The following is a 26,911-nucleotide window of genomic DNA, read 5'->3' as shown; positions in this document are numbered from 1 at the left end:
GGATTTTCATTGGTTGGAGAAAATGTATACACAGTTAGTTTGCAAGATTTTACTGTATTATCTGTAAGATTTTACCTGCTACAAGGTAGGTTTAATAGTTGTCTCGTTTTATAGGTAGAGAATTTGAAACACAGACAATTGAGTGATTTGTTCAAAATCACCCAGAAAACCCACAATGAAGTGCATTATCCTCCAATCATCTTCCTTCCCAGATCAATCTCATCCATTTTCCTTCCAAATCAGTGCTACACCAACCATTCATTCACCCGAACCAGTAACCCAAGACTTGTCCTGATTCTTCATTCATTCCCACAGTCTGAAGAGATTCACATCCCTGAAATTTATTGACCTTCCTTGTCACTCCTTCCCCAGTGTCTCTGCATCAGTTCCATTCCTCATCACCAGAATGGTGTGTCTCCGGTAAGTTTCCCAATAGCCAGACTTGTCCCTCCCCACAATCCTTTTTCCACATCTCATCCAGAGGGGACCTTACATAAGGAAAATCTGCAAAAGCAAAACCAAAAGAAAGTAAAACAAAATTCTCTGAAATAGTAATAATAGTATAGTAATGTAAGAGAACAAAAACATTGCAATGCCTCCCTGGAGTCCTCAGGTTATATCCCAAACTCCTTTCATGACATTCAAGGGTCTTCCTGGGAGAGTCCCTAGTCTTTCATTTCTCTCTTTCTAGAACTCTCTGCTTCTACCATATTGAATTATTTGCAGAAACCCAAATTGTGCAAATTTCCTCAGGTCTTCATGTGTTTACAGAAGCTGTTACCCTTTTCCTGGAATAGGATTGACAGTCCTTTCCCCTCTAACCCCTTCTTATTTGCCTGGTTAAAATGTACTTAATCCACAAGTTTCACTCAATGCCTTCTTCCCAGAGGAAATCTAAACTGGATAGTTTTTGTATTATTGGATTTGTAGTTTCTCCTTATGCTCCCTTCTCTGGAGTGTGAGCCCCTTGAAGACATAGACCATGTCCTATTAACTTTTTAATCTAACAGGTATTAACAGATCTGGAGTCAGGTCCAGTCACTATATCTTCTATGCACTCATTCTATTTAGTGCATTACAGAGTCTAGACCACTGAACTATAAATAAGCGATTCAATGTGGACATCTAGTGGCCAAAGTGGGAGAATGACTGTTGTTGAGTATTTGTGTGAATTATGAATATACTCATATTTTTTAAACATTTATTTATTTTTGAGAGAGAAAGAGAGAGCAGGGGAGGGGCAGACATAGGAAAAGAGAAAGAATCCTAGGCAGAATCTGCACTGTCAGCACAGAGCCTGAAGCAGGGCTCGAACTCATGAACTGTGAGATTAGGACATGAGCCAAGATCAAGGGTTGGCCACTTAACCACCTGAGCCATCCCGGTGCCCATATGTCCTCATATATTTAAGCTCTAGAGCTCTTCTGACTGTTTCTGTTCCTTGTGTCCAATTTCTACCACTTAATTTTCCCCCTAGATACTCAACTATTCAATAATAATAGTAATACCTTATATATTACCATCTTACTAAATACAGTCATATTCTCACTTAATACACATACAAACACACTCGTGATGAGACAGCATTTTGGTACTATTATTTCTATTTTACTGTGAGCAAATCAAGGTTCATAGATGTTAGTTAATTTTCCCAGAGTGATATGTATTTATGTATGGAAACTGAAGTTGAATCCAAGACTGGCCTCAGAAACATTCATCTCTTATAGAATTTATCATTCTATTGTTTATTTCTTTCATAATTTATCTTTGTCCATTTCCTAGCACAGTGCCTGGTATATTGCATGTGCATGATATTGGCCTGTTGATAAATGTTGTAAGTGAATGCATTGTCATCAAGTTATATCACAAAGAATTTGACTTGACTCAAGCTAATGCGCAGAGTTAACCCTTGGATACCTCTTTTCGTTTCCATGCTTTTTGTATGCTATATCCTTGGCCTTGAAATATCCTCACTCTTGTCAACTTGATAAACACTCTTTCACTCAATTCAAATATCGCTTTCACTTAAACCCTCCTCAGTATTTCCATAGGCAGAGATACGCTCTTCCTCAACTGCATCCTCCTGCTTGCAGACACAGTTCTGGCTTAGTACTTACCCCATTCCTGAAATTACTACTTTACATGTCTGTCTTCTCCCCAGGCTGTGAGATCTCTGGCAGCATTTCAGGTAGAGGGAACAGTGGTGTCAAAGCAGCCAGTTTTGAATGTGGCTGGCAGTTTGAGGCATGCCGAGGATTAAGGCAAGTCTCCATAATATGACAACGAGATTAGTTTGTATAGACTTCTGTCTTCAAATTGAAGTATACATGCTGCTTGCGATATGGCAACTCTTTTTAAAAAATTTTTAGTGTTTATTTTTGAATGAGAGATAGAGCACGAGTGGGGGAAGGGGCAGAGAGAGGTGGGGACAGAGGATCAGAAGTGGGCTCTGTGCTGACAGCAAGAAGCCCAATGTGGGGTTCAATTTCATAAACCGTGAGAGCATGACCTGAGCTAAAGTCAGACTCTTAATGGACTGAGCCACCCAGGAGCCCCGATAGCAACTCTTTCTAATGGCAAGGGCAGTTTTAAGAGAATCAACTTCGAAATTCTCAACTTTAATTTGTATTAGAAACCAGCTCCCTGTGATCCAGACCCTCCCATCTCCCATTTTCCATCACCCATCTCCCACTTCACACCGAAAGATAAACCCCTCACCCATCCCAACTCTTATGGTGGAAAATTACCAGGGAGAGGTGAAAGGAAATTCCGGGATGGCAAACAAAGGGACAATTTAAAATATTGATGAAGAACTAGAGGAAGTGAATGACCACTTAGGTGGTTTCCAATTTTATGCATTATATTTATTTATTTATTTATTTGAGAGAGAGAGAGAGAGAGAGAAAGAGAGAGAGAGAGAGAGAGAGACAGAATCTTAAGTAGGCTGCATGCTCAGCCCAGAGCCAGGTGTGGGGCTGGATCCTACCACCCTGGGATCATGACCTGAGCCTAAATCAAGACTCGGATGCTCAACCCACTGAGACACCCAGGTGCTCCTCCAGTTACTTGCTGGTAACAAAATTGATCATTAAATACAACTTTTGACAATAAAAACACTGTGATTTTTGGCATATAAATTCAGGAGAGTTCAAATAATTAAATATAGAAGGAATGGTCTTATAATCAGTAAGAATTAAAGATAACAAAATTCCTTCCATTGGATCTGGATACATGTGTGATCAAAAAATCTTTTTTTAACTTTACAAACAGGAAAAGTAGGAAGAGAATTTATCATTCTAGCATAGGTAAGAGCAACTTGTGGATAGGTCTATTCTTTGTGGGGAAGGAAAGCTGCACTTTAAGAGAGGTATTTCTAATTAATTCTTCTAATACTTAATGGAATATTTTGATCAGTTGTATACTAATAGAAACTGATAACCCACTCTATAAGACCTTTTTTTTTTTTTGACATTTAGAGCCTTACTATCCAAGAAATTTAAAATTTCAACTTCTAAATAGAGAAGAAAAAGACAAATAATTTAAAATCTTTTAGTCAGACCAATATATTACACTAGAATAAAACTAGGGGAAAAGTGGGATGGAAATGTAAGTTTAAATGATTGATCTTTTCTGTGTGTGTGTTTCTATATATATCTGTGTATAGATAGATATGTAAATATGAAATCACTAACATATTTATGAATTACTTGATCTATTTAAAAAAATAAGGTAATAGTTTTCTTTTAAAGTGTTTATATTACACAACTCTTTAAACTTAAGGTGAAAAAATTTAGCATATCTTTAAAAAAAATTTTTTAATGTTTATTTTTGAGAGAGAGGGAGACAGAGTACAAGCAGGGGAGGGTCAGAGAGAGAGAGGGCGACACAGAATCTGAAGCAGGCTTCAGGCTCTGAGCTGTCAGCACAGAGCCTGATGTGGGGCTCAAACCCACGAACTGTGAGATCATGACCTGAGCCAACGTCAGACGCCCAACCAACTAAGCCACCCAGGCGCCCCTTTTTAAATTTGTTTTAGTGTTTATTTTTGAGAGAGAGAGAGACAGAGGGAGAGAGACAGAGTGCGAGTGGGGGAGGGGCAAAGAGAGAGGGAGGCACAGAATCTGAAGGAGACACCAGGCTCTGAGCTGTCAGCACAGAGCCCAACACAGGGCTTGAACCCATGGACCATGAGATCATGACCTGAGCTGAAGCTGAACGCTTAACCAACTGAACCAGCGAGGCACCCCACAATAGCTTTTTAAATATATGAGAGTGCAGGAGTGCCTGGGTAGCTCAGTCGGTTGAGTGACCAACTTCGGCTCAGGTCATGATCTCACGGGTTTGTGAGTTCGAGCCCCGCGCCTGGCTCTGTGCTGACAGCTCAGAGCCTGGAGCCTGCTTCGGATTCTGTGTCTCCCTCTCTCTCTGCCCCTCCCCCCTCTCATGCTCCATCTCTCTCCGTCTCAGAAATAAATAAACATTAAAAAAATTTAAAAAAATATATGAGAGTGCACACAGGTTTTCAAAACTCTATTAGGGAAAGCAATAGGAAAGAAAGCTGAAGATCTCTGCTGTGGCCCAAAGCCAGCCACAGAAGACACAGGCAGGTTTGCAACAGACCTGGTCGTGCCTGGCCTCTGTACCTCTTCACACATCTGGAGTCTGACAGTAGTGCAAGAATTCCAGGAGGGCCACTTTGCCTTTGTAGAAGTTCCTCCACCCCAGAATGCCTGCCCTGGTCCTTTCTGTTTCTTAATTGTATTCCATCTTTGAAGACCCAGCTTAATCTTCATCTTCATGATGCCATCCCCACAGCATAATCCACTGGAATCTTACTTTTTCAGGCTTGTTGCACAGTAAACTTAACATCCGATTTCCTATCATCTTATCTTGCCCTCAAATGTTGCATAGAGCTGGTCTTGGCTTTACAAGAATATACGGCATTGCAGTCTCCTCAAGGGTAGGCACCATGCATCTCTGGTTCCTCCTAGAAGACCCTTCTCAGCATGGGGAGACACACTACATATGTGATCAGTCTATAGCTTTGCAGGGAGAGCAGGGACATCATGCTACTCCTAGCAGAGCTTGTGGGAACAGGTGGATAAAGGCAGAATTATGTATTTTGGAGTCAGTCAGTCCTAGGTTCTCAAAACTGTCTCTGCCACCTATTGATTTCTTATACGTTGTGAGCCACCAAACTCCTTTTTCACAAAGAGGGACACTGTATGTAGTGTGACCATTATGGGGCCTCACATACGATGGGTGCTCATTTTGGGGCAGTCACCTTCCCCTTCCCTGTCCACAACGTTAAGGGAATAGAGAGCTAGGCTCCACATCAGTTATGATGTATGTATGAAGTAGTTGTTACACAGTCCTCTTGTTCTCATTCTCCAGAATACAGAACATAATTTTGACTCAGGCAGGACCAAAATTTATGAGTAAATAATTGCTAAGAGAAAAAACAATTTTAAGGAAGGGATGTAGTTTAGGTCTTTTCAAATGGGTCACCCCAGAAGACTTAGTCAAATAAGCTTACCATTTATGTACCCATGCAGTCAGGGAAGGCCTGAAAAACTGGGAAATTCAGGGACTACTAACTGGTTATGGTGCTGAATGTCAGCAACTGAATTCAGGCTTTGGAAGCTCATTGTGCCTGCTATGATACAGGCATGGCCAAAAACTATTACATTAAAAAAAATCTCTTACCTCTTTGACCTAAATAATAAGAAGGAAAATTCCTCCACTTCTGTACCCTGACTTATCACAGAGCTGGGGTTTTTCCATACTTCAGCTCTGGGTACAATGAGGCTTTTCCCGACTCCCAGTTAATACTGCCACATCCTTGGGATGCCTGGGCAGCTCAGTCAGTTAAGCGTCTGACTCTAGACTTCAGCTAGGGTCATGATCTCAAGCCCCTCATAGAGTTCTGAACTGAGAAGAGCCTATTTGGGATTCTCTCTCTCCCTCTCCACCCCTCCCCCACATGCTCTCTCTCCCTCAAAATAAATAAGTAAACTTAAAAAAAAAATACTCTAGGTCTACAGCCTCCTCCCTCACATGTTCTGTCTCCACGATACCACATCATTAATTTACGTGTTTGACTTGATTACCTCATCACTCTTATCTAGCAGACTGTAAGTTCTATGAGGCGTTTATTTCACTCCCCTTTGTACCTATTTCCTAGCACACTGATTGACACGTGTGGATAAGCAGTAAATAGTTCATGGATGGATGGATGGATGGGTGGATGCATGGATGAATACGTGATTGATGGTTAAAATTACAGCAGCTTATTCCTTTAATCACAAGAACTTACTTATGCATCTATAAGGTATACTGGGATTTGCTAATCTACAACATAATTGCAGCAAGTTTTCTTGCCGAAGACGACCTAAATCATATTCAAGGTAAATTAAGAGTTGAAGGCCAAAAATTATATTTTAATATTTAAAGGCAATTATATAATTAAATACCATTATATTTGATAAGAAATTTTGTAAACTAAATAAAACCATCAGTATTTCATGACAGTCTTATTATGTCACTATCTTTAGGTTTTTGGTTACCTTCTGGGAATGTAGTCAGTTAAAGAAAAGATGGTATCACTCTTCCGATGAAAATTTAATGAGGTGAAAGTTGACTCTTAGTTCGGAAGGCAGCATATCTAACTTGGTATTTTCCTTGTGTCCAGAATTACTTAACATAATCTGAACTTCATTATTTATGATTATAACACTACTTCCTGAAATATTTCCTCTACCATATGACAAAACCCAGTCTTATTCTTCCAGTCACTTGCATATTTACTAAACGTTCACTCATTTATTCAATGAACATTTATTAAACATCACAGGTATCAGACACTGGGATGCTGTCCTCCCCACAATAACAAACCTGTCAGAGTATAAATGGATGTTAACTGTGGTCTGACAATGGCTTTCTGAGTCTAGGACCTCTTCACTTCATACCTTTATAGATGCATGGTCACAAAATTTGATGATGTCAAGAGCTTTTCCATTATATGAGTACCAAAACAAAACTAACTTAAAGAGATTGTATGAATTGCCAATGTCACAGAGCTAGGATCACTCCAGGCTTCTTGAAGCTCGCCACCACCACTCCCCTGCCCACTTCTCCCTACTTACCTGAGACAGGTCTTATTTTCATTCTCCATTAGGACCACTTTTCATACAACCCCTCTTGATTCACTCATTCAACAAATATTTATGCTGGTTGTGTTCTAGGGAGCTCACAATTTCATCTTCTCCCGTGTATCTGCTCATAACAGCTGGTAGTTTTGACTTCTGTTAATGTAATCACCCTCAAATCATCACGCAGGTTATAAATCTCTTGAGTTATTCTTGACTCCTTTTTTTCCCTTTCTCTTCACATTCAATAAACCAATGGGTTCTGTTGATACTAATCACCAATGGTTTCTGGAATCTAGACTTTGCTGTTCATACCTTTAAAGGTACTCTAATTCGGGCCCCATCATACTTGCCTGGACTACTGAAATGGCCTTCAAGCTGATCTCCATACATTGAACTAGGATTGGAATTCTATACCACTGCAGGAATGAGTCCCCTTTCAGAGGAAAGAGGAGAAGGAGGAGGAAAAGGAGAACTTAACTGTTGTCACTTCACACTTAAAAAAAACATGATGGAATAACAGATTTTATAATTTACTATTTTATACAGGAAAAGTTTTTTGTTTTTGTTTTTGTTTTTTAAGAACCAAAAAAAGAAACAAAAACCCTTATCAAGAAATTGAAAGTCTTTCTCATTATGTATAGCCTCATCTGCTCCTTTTAACCTTTTCTCTTCTTGGTATGCTCTGAGCCCTGGCACCTCTGTATTCTCTCATCTGGTTTAGACCCTTAAATGGTCTCTATGCTCCAGTACATAATTCTTCATTCTTCCTTGAATGTGCTTCTCCTGCCTGGTTGACAAAGGCCCCCTGTTCTGTGACTCCCACAGGACACTGTATGGGAATTGTAGCCTTTACATCTCCTGCCATCTCACTGTTATTTACACAACTGGATTCCTTCTAAGCACCTAGATTTCCACTTTTCTGTCACTTCTAAACCTCCAGTGTTGGCAAAGTGACTGGCACGTGGTAGGTGCTCAGTAGGAGCTTACTGAATGTATAAATCACTCTTTGGGAAGAGGCAGAGACATAAATAATATTGTTTTCATGTATTGGTTGCAAAATGGAGGTATAAATGAAGACCGTGGGAGCACAGAAGGCTTCACTCCCTTGTTAGCAGTCTTGCAGGAGAATAGTTCACAGGCTGATATCTGCTAGCAGGAAGGTTAATGCAGCTCCCTGAATACTTGTACCATAACTTGGGCCAGTTCATCCTTGTGAAGCCCACTTTAATTTTATCTTCAATCCTGAGTCAAACACAACTGAGAAAAGGTAAAGTCAAGTGAGACACTCAGTGACTCTCCCTGACTCTCTTCAGAGTTTCTCTTAGGCAGGAAGTATAACACAATACCTGTATCATTGGGGCGGAGCTGGTTTTAGGGCTTTTTTGTCCTGCTGCAATCCACACACCATTTGTTTTCTTCTCTGGGTAAATATGTGTCCAATCAAATTTCCTGGAGACTGTGAGGCATTATTCCTCTTAGATATGTCAGCTTTTAGAGCCGTTGTTGGTTCCATATACTCTGTAATGTGTCTCCAGTAGGCAACGAATTGTCTGTTATGTCTGTCTTCCCCTGCTCCATGTTACACTGTCCCACTTTCTCTTCTTTCAGGGACTGTTTCCATTACCACCCTAACTGTGCTGGCCTATGAACGTTATATTCGCGTGGTCCATGCCAGAGTGATCAATTTTTCCTGGGCCTGGAGGGCCATTACCTACATCTGGCTGTACTCACTGGCATGGTCTGGAGCACCTCTGCTGGGCTGGAACAGGTACATCCTGGATGTACACGGACTAGGCTGCTCTGTGGACTGGAAATCCAAGGACGCCAATGACTCCTCCTTTGTGCTTTTCTTATTTCTTGGCTGCCTGGTGGTGCCTGTGGGCGTCATAGCCCATTGCTATGGCCATATTCTGTATTCCGTTCGCATGGTGAGTTGAAGACTTCAAATGTCCCTCCCCTAAACTATGTCCAGGGTGGAAAATTCTGTGTGGAAAACAGTCAAACTCTTCCTACATTAACAGTGGTTGTCTGCAGCTAAAACAGCTCTACCGGACTTCCCACTTGATATAATTGTGCACGCTAAAAGACCCATGAGGAATGACATCTACTCTATATACGCCACTCTCTAAACCACAAAGAGGAAGGAAAGGGGTTCTAGACAGACAAAATCAACAACAACGAAGAACACCTGCATTCTCCAGCACTCTTAGACTTCAAGAACTCTAACCAAGGAAATCCCACACTTCCTATCATTTTATTCATTCAAAGGTCACATAAACCCACTAGAGAATAGTACAGATATTTTTTTCTGAAAATCACTTTTGAATCATAAAGCATAAGAACTGACCACCAGCAGGGTTCCTGTTGGGTGCTAGCAAGGAGTCTGAAGTGACAGTATGGGGCACACTCCATATGCCAGTCTCCTACTTTACCCATGTATGTTTTCTTTGCTCACTCACTGTGTCTTCCTGTTCTGTGTCTTCTTTCCTCAGAACTCCTGCTCATCAGTCTCCTGCTCATCTTGATAATCTCCTCTAGCTTTCACGTTTTATAAAAAAAAAAAAAAAGAAAAAAAAGAAAAAGATAAAACCTCTTTGCCTTGACATACATCACTTTAAATCATAACCAGTGGCTGGTTCTCTGTCTCTCTGTCTCTCTCTCCCTTCCTCCATCCATCTCTCCACCCTTCTGTCCATCTCTCTTTCTACCACATGAGAACACATTGAGAAGGTAGCCATCTCTGAGCTGAGAAAAGAGGTCCCATAATGAAACCTACCATGCTGGCACATTGACCTTGGACTTCTCAGCCTGCATATTTGTGAGAAATACATTTCTGTTGTCTAAGCCACTCAGTCTAGGGTATATTGTTAGGGGAGCTCAAGCTAAGATATTTACTAAGCACTGAGAATATAACACTGTGTAATTTATAGCTCCTGTATCAAAGAGTTTGTAGTTTACATTCAGCTAGTAGTTATTCCTTAACCCGTTGCAAATTGGTCTCCTTCCTTGATCACACTGTCACAGAAACAGCCCTCATTAAGGTAATTGATAATATACCAAATGTTAGTTCCAATGGGCACATTTCTATTTTTTTCCTGGCATCCGTGGCATTTAACACTTGTGATGTTATTGACAACTTCCACCGAACTATGGTTTCTCCTCCACTAGAACCCCATTCTCTCCTATAGTTATTGTTGACTCCGGACCATCTTCTTAGGTCTCTGCCAAGGGCTGCTTCCCATAGGCCTACCTGCATTCTGTGTTTAGCCCTCTTCTCATACTACACACTGGCCTTCGGCATCTCATATGCTCTTAGGATTTCTCCTTCTAACAATAGCTTGGTGACTTTGGAATCTCTATTTCTGACCCAGGATATTCTTCTGACCTCTGTCAGATCCCATAGTCAGTTGCCTATTGCACACCTCAACTGGAATAGCCCGCAGACTCATCAGATTCTATGTGTGTGAAGACGAATTGGTCATCCCTCCCCTAGATCTGCTGCTTCCGCATTCCCTTTCTCAGTAAATGGTCATTATTCCTCAGCCAAAAATAATAGAATAAATCTTGGACTATTCCTCATCCAGGTCTCCCCTACACCCAATCAATTATCAATTTCATCTATTCAACCTCAAATATTTTTCCATATGTCCCTTATCCCTTCTCATATTGCCACAGACTCCATTCAAAGGGGCCCTAGTTTTTCTTCCTTTATTCTCGCTTTCATCTAATCCATTTTCTATACACTTCCATTAGAGTAGTTGTTCTCAATTACAAATTTTCTCAAGTCATTTCCCAGCTTAAAATCCTTTAGAGGTTCCCCTACCTTCATGATTTAAAAATATAAAGCCCCTGAGTATGACTACCAGGGTCCTGCAAGGCCATCTCTTATCTGCATGTCCAGCTTTATTTCTTAATATGCCTTCCCTTTTGCTACCTCAGGCTCCAGCCAAGTGCAATATTTCTTGTTCCCAGAACTTAACATGGGTTCTTTTACCTCTTTGCCTTGACACGTTTCCTTTCCCTGGAACATTCTGTCCCACCTTACTTGGCTGCCTCCTACTCACCTCAGAAGGCTGAGCTCAGGATCTTCTAGCCCTTACCCATATCTGAATCAGTTACCCATCTTGTGTGTTCCCATATCCCTCTCTGGTCACCTCCTCCATGGCATGTATCACCTACGGAAGTAACGTGTGCTGTCACCCTCAGCATACAGTGAATTCCTTAAAAGCAGAGACCCAGTCTTTAAGTTTTCACCTATAGCTGGAACAATACTTTCAAACAATAGTTGATCAAAGACTATTTTTGGAATGAGCTACAGGCAGTGTTCATAGGAAGGAGAAGTGGTACAAGGGTAAAGAGATTTGACTCTAGACAGCAATATTCTCCACTCAGAACCTGGCACCATAATCACCTCTATTTCCTTATCCAGAGGTGTGATGCATAGCAGTGATGGAGAAATAGCTTCTCACATAAGAATGAGGACTCACAGTGAAGTTGTTGAAAATCTACAGGTGTCTGGATCAATAAGCACTATTTATGTAGGGAGAGAACACTTTTACTGGGACTACATGGGGAATCGTCTTAAGTGGTTCATCCTTCAGGACAAATTCAACTGTGCATGTGCTTTTGCTTCATCCACAACAGTTTTGAAAAATACACTCAAATGATTGAACAAGTAGGGCGAGACATGAACTAGAGCTCTTTATTTGGAAAATATTGAAAGAATAGAGTGAAAGAATAGATAATGATAAAACAGAGGTAAAAAAAGAGATAAATGAAAAATAATCATGGACATATTCAAATATGTCAATATGTCAAATATGTCAATATGTTTGTATATTCACATATACAAACCCAAATAATCCAAAACATTAGAACCATATCCTTATGCCAAAGAGGAACTGTGAAAGTATAGCCCAATATCTTCCTTCAATTAACTTCTGCAGCATACATGTAATTCCAAGATGATAAATGCGGGCTCTGCTTTGAAAAATGGTAAGAGGATGGGGACTGAATTACCCAGAAAAGGTAGAGATGAGTCTGTGGGTCCCTAGGTGGTGGGGAATTGGGGATGGATGATTAACTGTCATCTTATTACTTGTTAGTTGAAACTTTGAGGAGCCAAAACTCATGATTCCTAATATCCTATAGTATCATAAAAGTACAAATCCATAGAAGTATATTAGTTTCAAATGTAATTCCAATGTAAACAAATAGTCTTGAGAACAATCCCACAAAGTCATATGTATGGAAGTGGGGCCCAACTTCTGTTAAGTCTAATAGGTTATTCATTTGAATGTCCTTTAGTCTTGATTCTCAGAGGAAGTAATTGCTTAATGTCACACAGAGGGCAAAAGTGGTGCATCTGGGATATGGACCCAGAACTAATTCCAAATCCAGAGCTTTTACTAGAACTCCGCAACCTTCTTCAAAACTCTGGGGGGAAATCTCCCACCCACCCCCCAAGAAATGCTGTTGTGAAAATAGAATATCCTATCGTATTAAATAAAATAGTTACTTTTAAAATAGAATTGCACATGGGGCACCTGGGTGGCTTGGTTGGTTGAGCGTCCAACTTTGGCTCAAGTCATCATCTTGTATTTGTGGGTTCAAGCCCCATGCTGGGCTCTGTGCTGACAGCTCAGAGCCTGGAACCTGCTTTGGATTCTGTGTCTCCCTCTCTCTCTGCCCCTCCCCTGCTTGCACTCTGTCTCTCTCTGTCTCTCAAAAAATAAAACAAAACATGAAAAAAGTTTAAATAGAATTGCACACAAAGAAAATAATGGTATCAGACATTTGACAACCACGCCCACTCCTACACATTCCCTCTACTCTTAAAAAACTCAAACACTTTAATTACCCATTAACCCTTCCATTTTCTGTGAATATGAATATGTGTTTCTACTAAGAATATAGTTTCCTAAATATAATTTTAGATAGTATAAATAATTTGGCTACATCAATTCAAATATACTCTTAAATACTATAAGCACATGTTCTGATTTATTTGGAATTTTTTTCCTTAATTTTTATGACAATGCTAGAATAAAAGGAACACTTTTTGAACATTTGTTGTTCAAAAGGAACATTTGTTGAAATGCAATAAATTTCTCAGTTTAAAATTATATGTGAAGTATAAACAGTATGTACAATACCTTTTTTAAATTTAAAAAAATGTATTTTTGTAGCAAAATTAGCCTTTTAGAATGGTCAGAAAAAACTATTTTATTCAAAACATGATTTTGGTGTAGAGGAATATTATCCCCCACCCCCTAATAATACATTTATAATAACAATAGAAGGAACTTCTAAGGAAACTTTAAGAAACCTGAACGACTTTCAGACTGTAGACCATTGTTCCTCAGTGCCTTTACTGGGGATAAATTAAGATCAGATATGGTGAGTTTACACGGATATGGCTACAAGCATTCTCTGCACCTGAGTCCTGATGAAACCAAGCATAAGCAAGGTCCCCATCAGATCCCACTTTGTAGTAATAGTCATTGGCTCGGAGTTGGAAGTCACCATAGCTTGCAGCAAGAATTCATCTGGCAATTAAGTTTCATCGAGACCAGCTTAACCAGGTAGAACTGACATCACATGCTTTCTGCCCGGTTTGAGAAGTGGAGCATTATGGTTTGGTGTCTGCATATCTATTATTGAAACAGCATAAGAAAAGGATTCTTTCATTTTCAACCTTTTCTTTCTTCTTTCTGCAGCTTCGTTGTGTTGAAGATCTTCAGACAATTCAAGTGATTAAGATTTTAAGATATGAAAAGAAAGTGGCCAAAATGTGCTTTTTAATGATATCTACCTTCCTGATCTTTTGGATGCCTTATATCGTGATCTGTTTCTTGGTGGTTAATGGTTATGGACACCTGGTCACTCCAACAGTCTCAATTGTTTCATATCTCTTTGCTAAATCAAGTACTGTATATAATCCAGTTATTTATATCTTCATGATAAGAAAGGTAAGCATAATAATAATAAACTCATTGTTTTCACTATACATATGTGACTGTTGGAAATATAATACTTTTATAGAGGTTATTCAGAAGAGCTTCAGTGATAAAAACCTAAATCAAGAATTTTAGAGGAAACTAAAGTGTTCAGGAAGAAATGTAAGATATTCCCAAAGAAAATAGTAAAAATTCTAAGATCTACCAAGAGATCTTAAGTAAAAATCTATTGAAATTAACATTTATCAGAAAACATTTTATGTTCAAAGTTAAAATTCATTTAAAATTCTTATAGTACTATGGAGGTTACCCATTATTTTTACAAAACACCATGAGACAGGCACCAATACTATTCCTTACTTTATTTATAAATTATAACAGAGGTTCAAAGAAGTTAAATGACTTGCCTGATCCAGGAATTGTTGGTGCCTGGATTCCAACCTTGTTTGCTTGAATACCAAAATCTACACACATAGCTCCCCACTTGGGGTTACAGATACTATTAACAATTAGTTGGGTTATTATTCATGTACCATGGCCAGTGTGTACCTCAAATTAATCTGGCTTCAGAAACTCCTCTAGATCTAATGGGAAGCTTATTTCTGTGGTAGAAAGGTTTTGACTTGGTGGTTGTCAGTTATAACTAAGAAAGCCCTCATTATGATTGCTATGAAGCTAAGCCTCTAAGTTGCAAAGTTTAAAAATCAGAGAATTTAAAAGTTATGAATAATAGTTAATTACTCCATTGGAATTTTAAGTTAACAGGTCACACTAATATCAGATAATAATAACTACTCAGGCTACTAATGCTCAAGAATTTGGAACAACAGGGCATTTTTTAAATTAACCTTATAATATTCACTGCTAAATCTCCCTCTCTCTTCTTACTTTCATATGGTTTCTATCTGTATTCACTGATCTTTCTTTGTCATGTTGCCTTCATTAACTGTTAACTTGAACCCAGAGAATTTCAACTTGGAGTCCTTACAATCTGAGAATTACTTGAATTGACTTTAGGAGAGTCATGAGAACCCTGAAACTTGGTCATAAAACTTTTTAAGAATGTTCACATGTGAATTGTTTTTAGCAAGATAGATTATAACTGATTGTCTGAAGAAGTATAAGACCTCCATATTTTAAGAACTACCACCTCGACAGGCAAATAAGTACGTTTTAAATATATTACCTAACAATTGTTTTTTTATGTTCTTCCTCTGGGCCAATGGGTCATACATTAGTTCTTGGAAAACTTTAAAATGCATACACCACACCTGGAGAGATTGTGAAAACAAAAGTGCATATTCAGATTTGCTGTGCTGGGTGCCTGAGATTCTGCATTTTGATAAGTTTCCACATGGTTCCCATGTTTCTGGTTCCCAGGAGCACACTTTGAACTAGAAGTCTAAAAGATACAATAAACAAACAAAAACAAACAAATACATAAAACAATAGTCCTTATCTTCAAGGAGCTTACCATTTATGTGGGAAAACATATTTTGGCATACATACTCTAAACCCTTATAATGATGTATCTTTAGCACTTAACCTGATATAAGAAGCAGTCATTTGATGAAGAAATAGTCTCAAATATTTTTGAATGTAAGTATAAACTAAATACTAACTTGTATATAAGTGGGGTTTAAAGAAGACAGAAACCAATGTAGCTGGTTACCATAATTTTCATTACTACTCCCTGATCTGTGAAAGCCCATGTATAAGCCCATGTATTTTGCTCTGAAAAAAGGGGATAAAAGTTAAATTAAATAACTTATGGTTCAGCATTGTGTCCAGGACAGAGGAAAGAATCATGGGCACTGGTGAACGCTAGCATTCTCCACTGTAGTATTTTTTCTCTAAATGCTTTGTAATCTCAATAGAAAAAAAAATCTTTTCCTAGTTAACAGAAAATTAGTGAGACAGCAGACTGTAAACTCTGCAGGAAGGGCCTTGTCATTCTTTGCTGCCCAAAAATATTCCCAAATTGTAGCACAGTGGCTATCACCTAGTAGGTGCTCACTGAATATTTGTGGAAGGCATTGATGTTCAAACTTCCTTAAAGAAATGGATTTAGTTGCCCTCATAGAAGGTGCATGAAACTCGAATCCATAGAGGTTATAATAGTCCTATATTATTTTGTTAATGAGAATTATAATAAATAGAAAACATAAGACTCCAGGTTTATTTAGGTACATCTGAGCATTGCCACCTAACCCTATACACACATAAGCTAACAAATAAAAAAGAACAACCAAAATTAAACTCAACTAATTTTATTGAATGTTAATCCAGATTAAAGGCCTTAATATTCAACTTTATTTTCTCCCTGCCCAGTTTCGAAGATCCCTTCTGCAACTACTATGTTTCCGACTGCTGAGATGCCAGAGGCCTGCTAAGGACCTACCAACCAATGGGAGTGAAATGCAGATCAGACCCATTGTGATGTCACAAAAAGATGGGGACAGGCCAAAGAAAAAAGTGACTTTTAATTCTTCTTCCATCATTTTTATCATCACCAGTGATGAATCACTGTCAGTTGAAGACAGTGACAAAACCAGTGTGTCAAAAGTTGATGTAATCCAAGTCCGTCCTTTATAGGAAGGAATAGTGGTAATGAAAGACAAGGCCTTGTATTGACAACCACTTTTAGGCTTCCATTATAAGGACTGTTTTGGAATCCTCATTCTATGTTAATATTGTTGGAGAGGAAAAATTTTCCTCTGCCCTACAAGATTCTTCTGGCTGGTCTAGGAATTAAATTAACATCAGACAGATTAACAGGAGAAAAAAAAAAAAAGTTTAATTCTGTGTGCAAGGAGGCCAAGTAATAAAATTGAGACCCAAAGAAATGAGCAAGGCATGCAGCTTTCATACGTTTTAGACAAAGAAACATAAATCTATAAAGAATTGTCAGGACAAAGAAACTTATGTTTGGGAGCTTCAGCTAGTAGAGTTCTAAACAGAATTTGGGCTGGGGTAGTAATTTAGTAAAAGTAACAAGGTTTGCTTATGTAGACTTCTTCAGCCCTGAATTCTCTGTCTCTGATGATACAGATGTCCCTCTAACCTTCTGGTGCAGGGAGGTATCTTTCGCGTGAGAGATTTCCTGCTTTCAGGGGAACAAAGGAAGGTCAGAGCATCTTTTATACACTTTCTGTTTCTTAATAACTTGAATTCAAAGTAATCATGTGATTGTGGCATATTTTGGGGCAGCCTACCCTAGGGCCCCACAATATCAACAGAACTTTTGTGGCCCAGCAGGAAATATGAATTGCCCATATGCTTTCTGGCCACTGGAAACAACTGAGCAAGACAAATTGTTTTCATTCAATGGGTGCTTTCCATAATGAAAAACCACTTATGGCACAAGATGGGCATCTGGCACCATCAACTTCTAACATGTGGGAAATTTTCATTTTGAATATATTTTTTTAAATGACACTATTTTCCAAGGCACATAGATGTTTTTCTCAAAAATACTTAGCTGTATTTACAGCTCAAAAATAGCTGTAAAAATAACTTTGTATCATACACATGTGAAATCACTAGGAAATCTCGAATATTCTGTAGTGTTGGATCCTAATCACTGTCACATCCTATGTTTGACCAAATTTATCAGAGTCAATTCTAGGGTGACAAAGAAATTCAGCGCCCTGGCTTCCTCCAAAACAAAAGACTTGCCATATATGCGGTATGATAAAGATGAGTTTCAGATGAATATGCTGCTAAGCAAGCTCTAGAAGGTTATTAAAAAGCACACAGCAAAGATGGTGAATTTCAAGCTAATCATAGCATCTAGGAAATCATACATTATCAGAGGGTGTACATGAAGAAGGATGTGTTGATGGCAGATAGGTATCTCCATCTGTTTCATTTCAAACGTAACTTGGCCAGATCATCCTCTCTTTTTAACAACTTGCCACAATTTTGCCAAGAGTTTTGGGCTTAGAAAAGAAGGTCCAAGCAAAAAATGAAACCTAATTTGAAGGGGGTGAAAGTAAGTGTAAAACAGTACTCATAAAGTGTATTATTTAATCTCTTTTGCTCTTCAATCAGTCTACTGGACAATCAATGCTCAGTGTTAGTAAAGAGGCCATTTCCCCATAAGTCATTGTTTAGACTTAACATGGATTATTAGAACTCAAAGATTTCTTTGACAATGTAAAACAGAAACTGAATCATTTTATTGTATTGCCTGGTTTTTATTTCTTAGATGACTATCCCACTTAGTGGAGCATCTACATAAATAATCATGTTTGAAAGACTTCTAAGTAATTCAGTTGGCCTATTGAAGAAGGAAGAACCAAAGAAAATGTTTTCACTAAATGAAATTTTCAAAATCAAGTTTATTGCTGGTTCTGCCATAGCAAGTTAGTAAACTGCTTCTGGGAGTCTTGAATAATTTCTATGAAAACTGTCTTCCCTTATTTCCTTTCCACTCTGTTGTATATATTATTTAATTTGTAAATAAAACTCTTCTTAGTCTTCACTTAGTATGGCATTAATGGCCCTTTTTTAATCTTCAAAAGGTAATACTGGCCTTTGAAGACTGTGAAGTAAAATTTGTTCATTTTGTAACTCTCTAGAGTGCCCCAAATTCCTCATTTACATTTCTAGTTTTAGTACGTGAATCTGAGTTCTGTGTTGGAGAAGTTCCATCCAGGGGATCAAAAGTGAACTTAACATGTTTGCCAAATTGTAATTTTTAGTTCTAGGTGTTGAGTCAATCTTATCATGACCTTCTTTATGTCCTTTAAAGAAAGGATGTGATCTGTCTTCCTCAAGGCCTCTGGTGTTTTACTTTTGGAGAAGTGAAAGAGATCTTAGTCATTGCATTTTTATATTTAGAATGACCACACCTATGTGTAGTGTTGTAGGAAAACTGCCTTTTGCAACTTTAACTGGTGGTTTGGGGTTGTTTTTTGTTTTTTTTTTTTTCTTTTTTTTTTTCAATAATTTCAACGAACACAGAGAAATCCTATACTGAATTTCACTGTAAGCTGGCATATATCTTGCACTAGTGAATTAAATATGATGATAGAAACATGGTTTTGATCCTTAGTTTTGGTTATAAATAAATGAAACTATTTGCTACTTCAGAACCTTTATGTCACCTGCTAATGACATCGGGAATTTCTTTTAGTGACTCCACGGAGTTTGCAGGAAAACAGGTCCTGTTTTCTGGAAGTAAGTGAGCCAGTCCCACGGTCTTCTGACATAGTGCAGGGGTCTCAATGACATGGAGCACATAAGTAGGTAGGTGCTACCGATGGCTATCAGTGTTCCAAAGAAAAAGAGTCCTTTATTTATCACCTGTAAAAACAGCAAGAAGTCTCATTTCATTTGTCCAGAGATTAAAATCTTAAAAGACTTCCTTCTTAACCAAGGAGTATACAATTTCCTTTTTATTCTTTAACCTGAAACAGCAATTTAATTGAATGACCACTAGGTCAAGGCCTACAATGACCAGTAAGGTCTAGAATTTGGAGCTTTCCTCCTATCTCTGTCCTTTCTCCATTCCCAGAAATAACTGAGTCCATGTGTTCTGTATAAAGAGTTCTTTGTAGTCTCCCTGTGTATAGCCATGAAAAAAACCCCCACATAGTTTAGAAAAAAAGAGTTATGAGTGTTATTTTAGAAGAGTACTGTGCTGAAGCCACAAATGACTCAGTCACTGCTCAGAACCTGCACAAAGTCTCCATGAGAATTGACTTGGCACTAAGTTTCCTGCATTCTCATTGGCGTCACTGTCTTTCTCCTAGTAGTCTTTTGGCTCCTTGAGGGCAGGGATCCTATGTTATTCATCTTTGTAAGAATAAATCTAGATTTCTTCCAATCAAGGCTCCACACAGCAAAGCAATCTTTCTAAAATCCACACCTGAATCTATTAGCCTCCATTGGTCTCCCTGCTTCCCTCAATATAATATTCAAAATCCTTGAGGTCCTTCTTACCATCCCAGCTGCATCTCTGGCCATTCTCACACCTGTGGGCTGCCTTCCAGCCCCATGGATCCCCACCCACCCTGGCCACTCCCATTCTTCTCCAGGGCAGCTCTGCCTCTCCACCAGTCTTCACCAGCTTCTGAGCTACATGAGGAGAGGGGCTGTTGCTTATTCATCACCATGCTCAGCTCTGTCTCTACAGGTTAAATAAAATCATTTGTTGAATGAATAAAGTTGTTAGATTTCCAAATCTGAAGATCAGAATTCTGAATGTCTATTTAGTGACATCTCTGGGTCAACTTCCCAAAATAAACTATGGCATTACATTGAAATTAGATTGTGTTTTATAAGTGATTCAATTCTGTCCAATTTTACAAATTAAATCCATAAGAGTATTTCAGAAGCAAAAGCCAATTTGCTAAATAAAAGTAGTCATGTTGCTAAAATAAAGTAAGAAGTTTAGAAATAGTAGCATCTGTTTCTTTTTTGAATTTCTTCCCTTCAGAAGCACTCCCTCACTCTCTCTCTCTCCCTCTTTCTCTTTCTCTTTTTGTAATTTTGTTCATTAGGCACTTTTCCCTCTGTGTACCCAGGACAGTTTTTATTTGGAAGCAAACATTTAGTGTCTATCACATCATTTCTGTATTTGCCTGAAGAATCATAACCATACCACTATGAACTTCCATTTATTCTGACCTTTTTCTGCCAATGCCAGTGCAGCACTGCCTCATGGTATCTTATTCTGGAGAAGGCAACCTATAAGGAAGTTTAAAAAGTATTCTTGTGATTCTTTAATGGATAAACAGAAGAATAAAATGAGGAGATGTCTTAAATCCAGAACTTACCATGGTATAGAGAGGGATAAAGGTAGATGGCATAATAGCATGAAGAAATCTCTCCATGGTTTTTTGGAAGATGAACCACCTCGAGTTGACATGTGCTCGCATCTGCAATAATGTAAGAGTCTTAAAGAATATCTCAAATGAATAGCCTTTATTTATTTACTACAACTTATTATTATACTTCATTCCTATTCACTGCAAATCTGGACACGAAGTAGTCAAATTCTTGTTTCCTTAACAGTTATTTCCAATCCTTTTCGGTAAAAGTATAAGACATTACCTTGAAAAGGTTGAGCAATTGCACAAAACATGTTATAGAACTGTATTTTGCTCAGGGGGCAATATGGGAACTCTTTTTCAGCAAAAATCTTGTTCAGTCAGTTCTGGGGATAGTCTGTGGGACCAAAGATTTGACTAATTGTCATTTTTTCCTGATTAATTTGTAATCTTCTTCATGGAAAGAAGAGATCCTTGAAGGTATGTCTTTCTTGACTTACTCCATATTCAGAACAAATATTCTGTTGTAGCTGTCTCATTTTTAAGGACACAAGAAGATTATATATATACATATATGTATATATACTATATATATACATATATATGTATATATATATACAATGGAATATGTATGTATGTGTATATATATATATATATATACACAATGGAATACTACTTGGCAGTGAAAAAGAATGAAATCTTGCCAATTGCAACAATGTAGATGGAACTAGAGTGTCTTATGCTAAGCAAAATGAGTCAGTCAGAAAAAGACAGATATCATATGATTTCACTCATGTGGAATTTGAAAAACACAACAGATAAGCAGAGGGGAAGGGAAGAAAAAGTGAGATAGTTTTTTTTGGTTATTTTTTATTGTTCATTTGTTATTAATCATAAGCTCTGTTTATAAGTGATGCCCTTATTTCAGGAAATAAATGTCTGTAAGATTCAAAAAATAAAGACATAAGCAAGTTACAACAGTGAAGATTTTCGGTATCTTATAGAACTTCCTTCACCATGTATGTAATAATTCTGCTCAAACTAAAGTCCACTTTATTTTTAATCTCTCTTCAGGAAATAAGGAAAACAGCTACACTCTTTTCTTTAAATTTATCCTGAAATTTTTTTCATTTGATCATTTAAAAAGTGTAACCATAAGTATTTGTTGTGAGCTTTTCATGTGACTGGCTCAAAATGTAATTGTGTTTTTTCTTCTGAGTGATAATCTTCTGACCATGAATATCTTTAATATATACGTATTTTTTTTCAGTGCATAAGGCCCCAAAGAATATTTAAAGCTACTCTAAACTTGCAGCTTATAATGTTAAGAATGGTAAGGTCATTTACTATCTCTTCATTCCTCCAAATATGTTAATACATTAATACATATAAAAATTATATCTTCATTAAAATAGCATATTACTAGCTCTACCAAATGTTTAAGGTTTAAGCCTGTGAATTTATCAGTGATTGAAACCAGATAATTTTTCATCTTTGTTCCCTCCTAAATGTCCCTAAAATGTAGATGGAGATGATGTGTGTGGGTCATTGTCACTGTCTACTATCACAATCCATGCATGGGTAGGGAATGCTCTGTGTGTATGTGTGTGTGTGTGTGTGTGTGTGTGTTTTCTTTTTGTTCTCATTCAGCATGTATGCAATGGGGCTGGGGCAAAGAAAAATTAAAGGACATTTGTGACTTCTGGGGAAGATGGCAGAGTAGGAGTTCCTAGGCTGAACTGGTCCTATGGACACACCCAGATAACAACCACATCAGTGTAAAATCCCCAGAAAATTAACTGAAGACTGGCAGAACAGACTCTCCACAGTAGAGAAGATGTCACATCAAAGAATGTAAGAAGGGCAGAGACACAGCCAGAAGCCAAACTGACCCACAGGACTATCTGCAGGAGGGAGGGACACTACCGGCACAGAGAGGGTAGAGGAGGAGACCCTACACCAGCCACCCCAGGCATCCCCATAACATTTGGATTTGAAAACCAGAGGGGCCTATCTTGGAGAGTTCTTACAGTCAGTGGGGCTTAATGCTTGGAACCTCAAAAATCAGAGGGCTTTACTGGGGGAGAGCCAGAGGGTGAGTGGAAACTGAGTCCCCACCCTTAAAGAGATAGTATAACAAACATCCCCACTGATATACAACACAGCATAGAAGCAACAGTTTGCAAAATACCTGGGAAATATGTGAAGATTTATTTAGTAATCTCAGAGCATATGCTGGAGGGACCGTATCCTTGGGAGACTTCTTCAAGAAAAAAAGAGCTGATGCATGCCATTTCCCTCCCCTGTCCCCTAGCCTCAAAACATGGACACCTGGTGAAACCAAGGCAGCACCAACATCCTCCACCTACCTTGCTAAGAGCACATCCACTCCCACATTCTCCTGCAGACCCGCCCCCTCCAACACACCTTTGGCAGGAGTCCTTCCAAATCAGTGCCAAAGCCTGGCAGTGGCAAGCAGCCCCAATGGGCCAACTCCACTCCAAAATGACTCCTGCCCTGGGAGAGAGGAATATAACCACACATACCAGTCCAACTGCAGCCCTAGCAGTGGGCTGGGAGCAGACATCTGATCTGACTGCAAGCCCTGCCCAACAAAAATAGCTTCTCAGGGGACAAACAGGGAGAGAGCCCTGCAGTTTGATGGTACCACACCTCTGACCAACACCTGTTCTGATTCAACTCAAGCCCAAGGAAACCCCAGACTGGCCCACTAACAACACAGTGACAAAACTTTGCTCACAAAAGGCAAAGAGAGACATTGCAGATGACAGGACTGAAGGCAAATATGGCTCAGCCACAACAGGGTACAGGCAACGAACATAGGAGACACCCTGAAGTATCAGGTGCCAGTGAACAGGGGACATTGTACTGCAGGGCACTATAGGACCTCTTCTTCAAAAGGCTACTACTTTCAAGCACAGGAGATGTAGCTGACTTTCCTAACACACAGAAACAGACACAGGGAGTGAGGTAAAGTGAGAAGACAGAAGAATAAGTCCCAAATAAAAGAACAGGACAAAATCAGACTAAGAGACCTAAATTAAATGACAAACAATATGCCTAATAGATATTTTAAAGTAATAATCATAAAGATACTCACTGGACCTAAGAAAAGAGTGGAGGACCTCAGTGAAACCCTCAACAAATAGACAGAAAACATAAAAAAGAACCAATCAGAGATGAAGAAGTCAATAGCTGAAATTAAAAATCCACTAGAGGGAATTAAACTAAGGGAACTCAGTGACACCATTAAGCACAATAATATTTGTATTATAGGGATCCCAGAAGGACAAGAGAGAGAAAAGGGGGGAGAAAATTTATTTGAAGAATAGCTGAAAACTTCCCAAATCTTGGAAAGAAAATGGATATCAAGATCCAGAAGGCACAGAGAGCACCCAAAAAATAAGGTTCAAACCAAGACACATAGTAACTAAATAGCAAATAGTGATAAAGAGAGAATTTTAAAAGCAGCAAGAGTAAAGAAAATGGTTACATACAAGGGAAACCCCAGAAGGCTATGAGCTGACTTTTGAGCAGAAACTTTGCAGGCCAGAAGGGAATGGCATGATATATTCACAGTGCTGAAAGAAAAAACTTCCAGCAAAGAATACACTATTCAACAAGGCTATTATTCAGAATATAAGAAAAGATAATGAATTTCCCAGACAAACAAAAGTTAAAGGAATTAATGACATTAAACCAGCCCTACAAGGAATGTTAAAAGGGATTCTCTGAGTGACAAGAGAAAGACCATAAGCAAGAGTAAGAAAAGTAGAAAGCGCAAAAGCAGTAAAAATAAGTAAATCTATAGAAATCAGTCAAGGGATCCACAAAATAAAAGGATGTAAAGTGTGATACCATATACTTAAAATGTGGGGTAGGGGGAGAAGATGGAAAATTAGTGCTTTTAGAATGGGCTCAAATTTAGGAGACCATCAACTTAATATAAACTTATACGCAGATTTAATATAGACTTAATATAAAATATATGCATACTTTGTTATGTATAAACCACAGATGAAAAGCCAGTAATAGGTATGCAAAAATAAAGAGAAAAGAATCCAACTATATTACTAACAAAAGCTAGGAGACCATGAGTTAAGAGAGCAAAAGAAGGAACAGAAAAGAACTACAAAACAACCATAAAACAAACAACAAAATGACAATAAATACATACCTATTAATAATTACTTTGAATGTAAATGTATTAAATGCTCCAATTAAAAGACATAGGGTATAGAATGGATAAAAAAGCAAGACTCACGCATATGCTGTCTATAAGAGACCCATTTCAGACCTAAAGACACATACAGATTGAAAGTAAAGTGATGGAAAAGCATTTACCATGCATATGGAAGTGAAAAGAAAGCCAGGGTAGCAATATTTATACAGGACAAAATAGACTTGAAAACAAAGACTGTAACAAGAGACAAAGAAGAACATTACATAATGAGAAAGGTAACAATCCAAAAAGAAGATAAAGTAATTATAAATGTTTATGCACCAACACGGGAATATCCAAATACATAAAGAATCTAATATAAGCATAAAAAAAGTAATCAGTAGGAATACAGTAATAGTAGGGAGCTTTCACATCCCACTTATATCAATGGATAGATGATCCAAACAAAATTAACAAGGGATGGCTTTGAATGACATATTAGACAAGATGGAGCTAACAGATGTATTCAGAACACCCATCCTAAAACAGTAGAATACACGTTCCTTTCAAGTGCACATGGAAAATTCCCCATACTACATCACACATTAAGCTACCAAACAAGTCTCAACAAATCCAAAATGATCGAAGTTATATACCATTCATCTTTTCTGACCATGGTGTTATGAAACTAGAAATCAACGACAAGAAAAAAAATCTAGAAAGAACATAAATACATAGAAGTTAAATAACATGCTACTAAATAATGAATGAGTCAACCAAGGAATCAAAGACGGAATAATAAATGCATAGAGACAAATGAAAATGAAAACACAATGGTCCCCAAATTTTTTTGATGCAGAAAGACTGTTCTAAGAGGGAGATTTATAGTAGTACAGGCCTACCTCTAGAAGCAAGAAAAATCTCAAGCAACTTAACCTTACACCTAAAAGAAATGGAAAAAGAACAAACAAAAGTGGAAGGAAGAAAATAATAAAGGTGAGAGCAGAAATAAATAAAATAAGAATTAAAAAAATAGAACAGATGAAACCAGGAGCTAATTTTTTGGAAAGAGAAACAAAATTGATAAATCTTTAATGAGACTCATAAAAAGAGAGAGAGAATGGACTCAAATAAAGCCAGAGATGAAAGAGGAGAGATAACAACAGACACCACAGAAAGACAAAGAATTATAAGAAAATATGAAAAATTATATGTCAAAAAATTGGACAACCTAGAAGAAGTGGTAAATTCCTAGAGACATATAACATCCCAAAACTGAATCAGGAATAAATAGAAAATTTGAACATACCAATTACCAATAATGAAATTGAATCAAAAATTAAAAAAAAAAAACTCCCAACAAACAAAAGACCAGGACCAGACAGCTTCATAGGCAACTTCTACCAAACATTTAAAGAAGAGTTAATACCTGTTCTTCTCAAAAAATTCCAAAAAATATAAGAGGAAGGAATGTTTTCAAATTCATTCTATGAGGCCAGCATTACCCTCGTACCAAAACCAGATAAAGACTCCACTAAAAAGAACTATAGGCCTATATTCTTGATGAACATAGATGCAAAAATCCTCAACAAAATACTTGCAAACTGAATCCAACAGTACATTAAAAAATCCTTCATCACAATCAAATGGGATATATTCTTTGGTTGCAAGGGTGGCTTAATATTCACAAATCAATCAACGTGATACATCATATCAACAAGGGAAAAGATAAAAGCCATATAATCATTTCCATAGATGCAGAAAAAAGCATTTGACAAAGTATATCTGTTCATGATAAAAACCATCAACAAAGTAGGTATAAAAGTAACATTCCTCAAC

The 26,911-nt window shown here is 38.0% G+C and overlaps 2 protein-coding genes across 3 annotated transcripts in view; one reads left to right on the top strand and one right to left on the bottom strand.

The window, feature by feature from the left end:
• OPN3 (opsin 3) overlaps positions 1-18,600 on the top strand; it is a 51,285-nt gene extending 32,685 nt beyond the window's left edge. Inside the window, exons 2-4 of one of the 2 annotated variants that reach the window (XM_045453109.1) lie at positions 8,760-9,079; positions 13,871-14,122; positions 16,442-18,600. In XM_045453109.1, the coding sequence (XP_045309065.1) occupies positions 8,760-9,079; positions 13,871-14,122; positions 16,442-16,705 (836 nt within the window). In that variant the 3' untranslated portion in view covers positions 16,706-18,600. Of the gene's footprint in view, positions 1-8,759; positions 9,080-13,870; positions 14,123-16,441 lie in introns of those variants that run through there. The other variant, XR_006705979.1, reaches the window with a different exon arrangement.
• The window catches only part of KMO (kynurenine 3-monooxygenase), a 57,223-nt gene continuing 48,745 nt past the window's right edge, over positions 18,434-26,911 (bottom strand). The window contains 4 exon segments of the mRNA XM_045453108.1: positions 18,434-19,286; positions 19,289-19,420; positions 20,747-20,806; positions 20,896-20,997. Of these exon segments, the coding sequence (XP_045309064.1) occupies positions 19,218-19,286; positions 19,289-19,420; positions 20,747-20,806; positions 20,896-20,997 (363 nt within the window). The 3' untranslated portion in view covers positions 18,434-19,217.

This window comes from Leopardus geoffroyi, chromosome C3, assembly GCF_018350155.1.
Source record: "Leopardus geoffroyi isolate Oge1 chromosome C3, O.geoffroyi_Oge1_pat1.0, whole genome shotgun sequence".
Taxonomy (NCBI): Eukaryota; Metazoa; Chordata; class Mammalia; order Carnivora; family Felidae; genus Leopardus; species Leopardus geoffroyi.
Note: the sequence above shows the minus strand (reverse complement) of the source record. Positions and strands in the feature narration are given on the sequence as shown.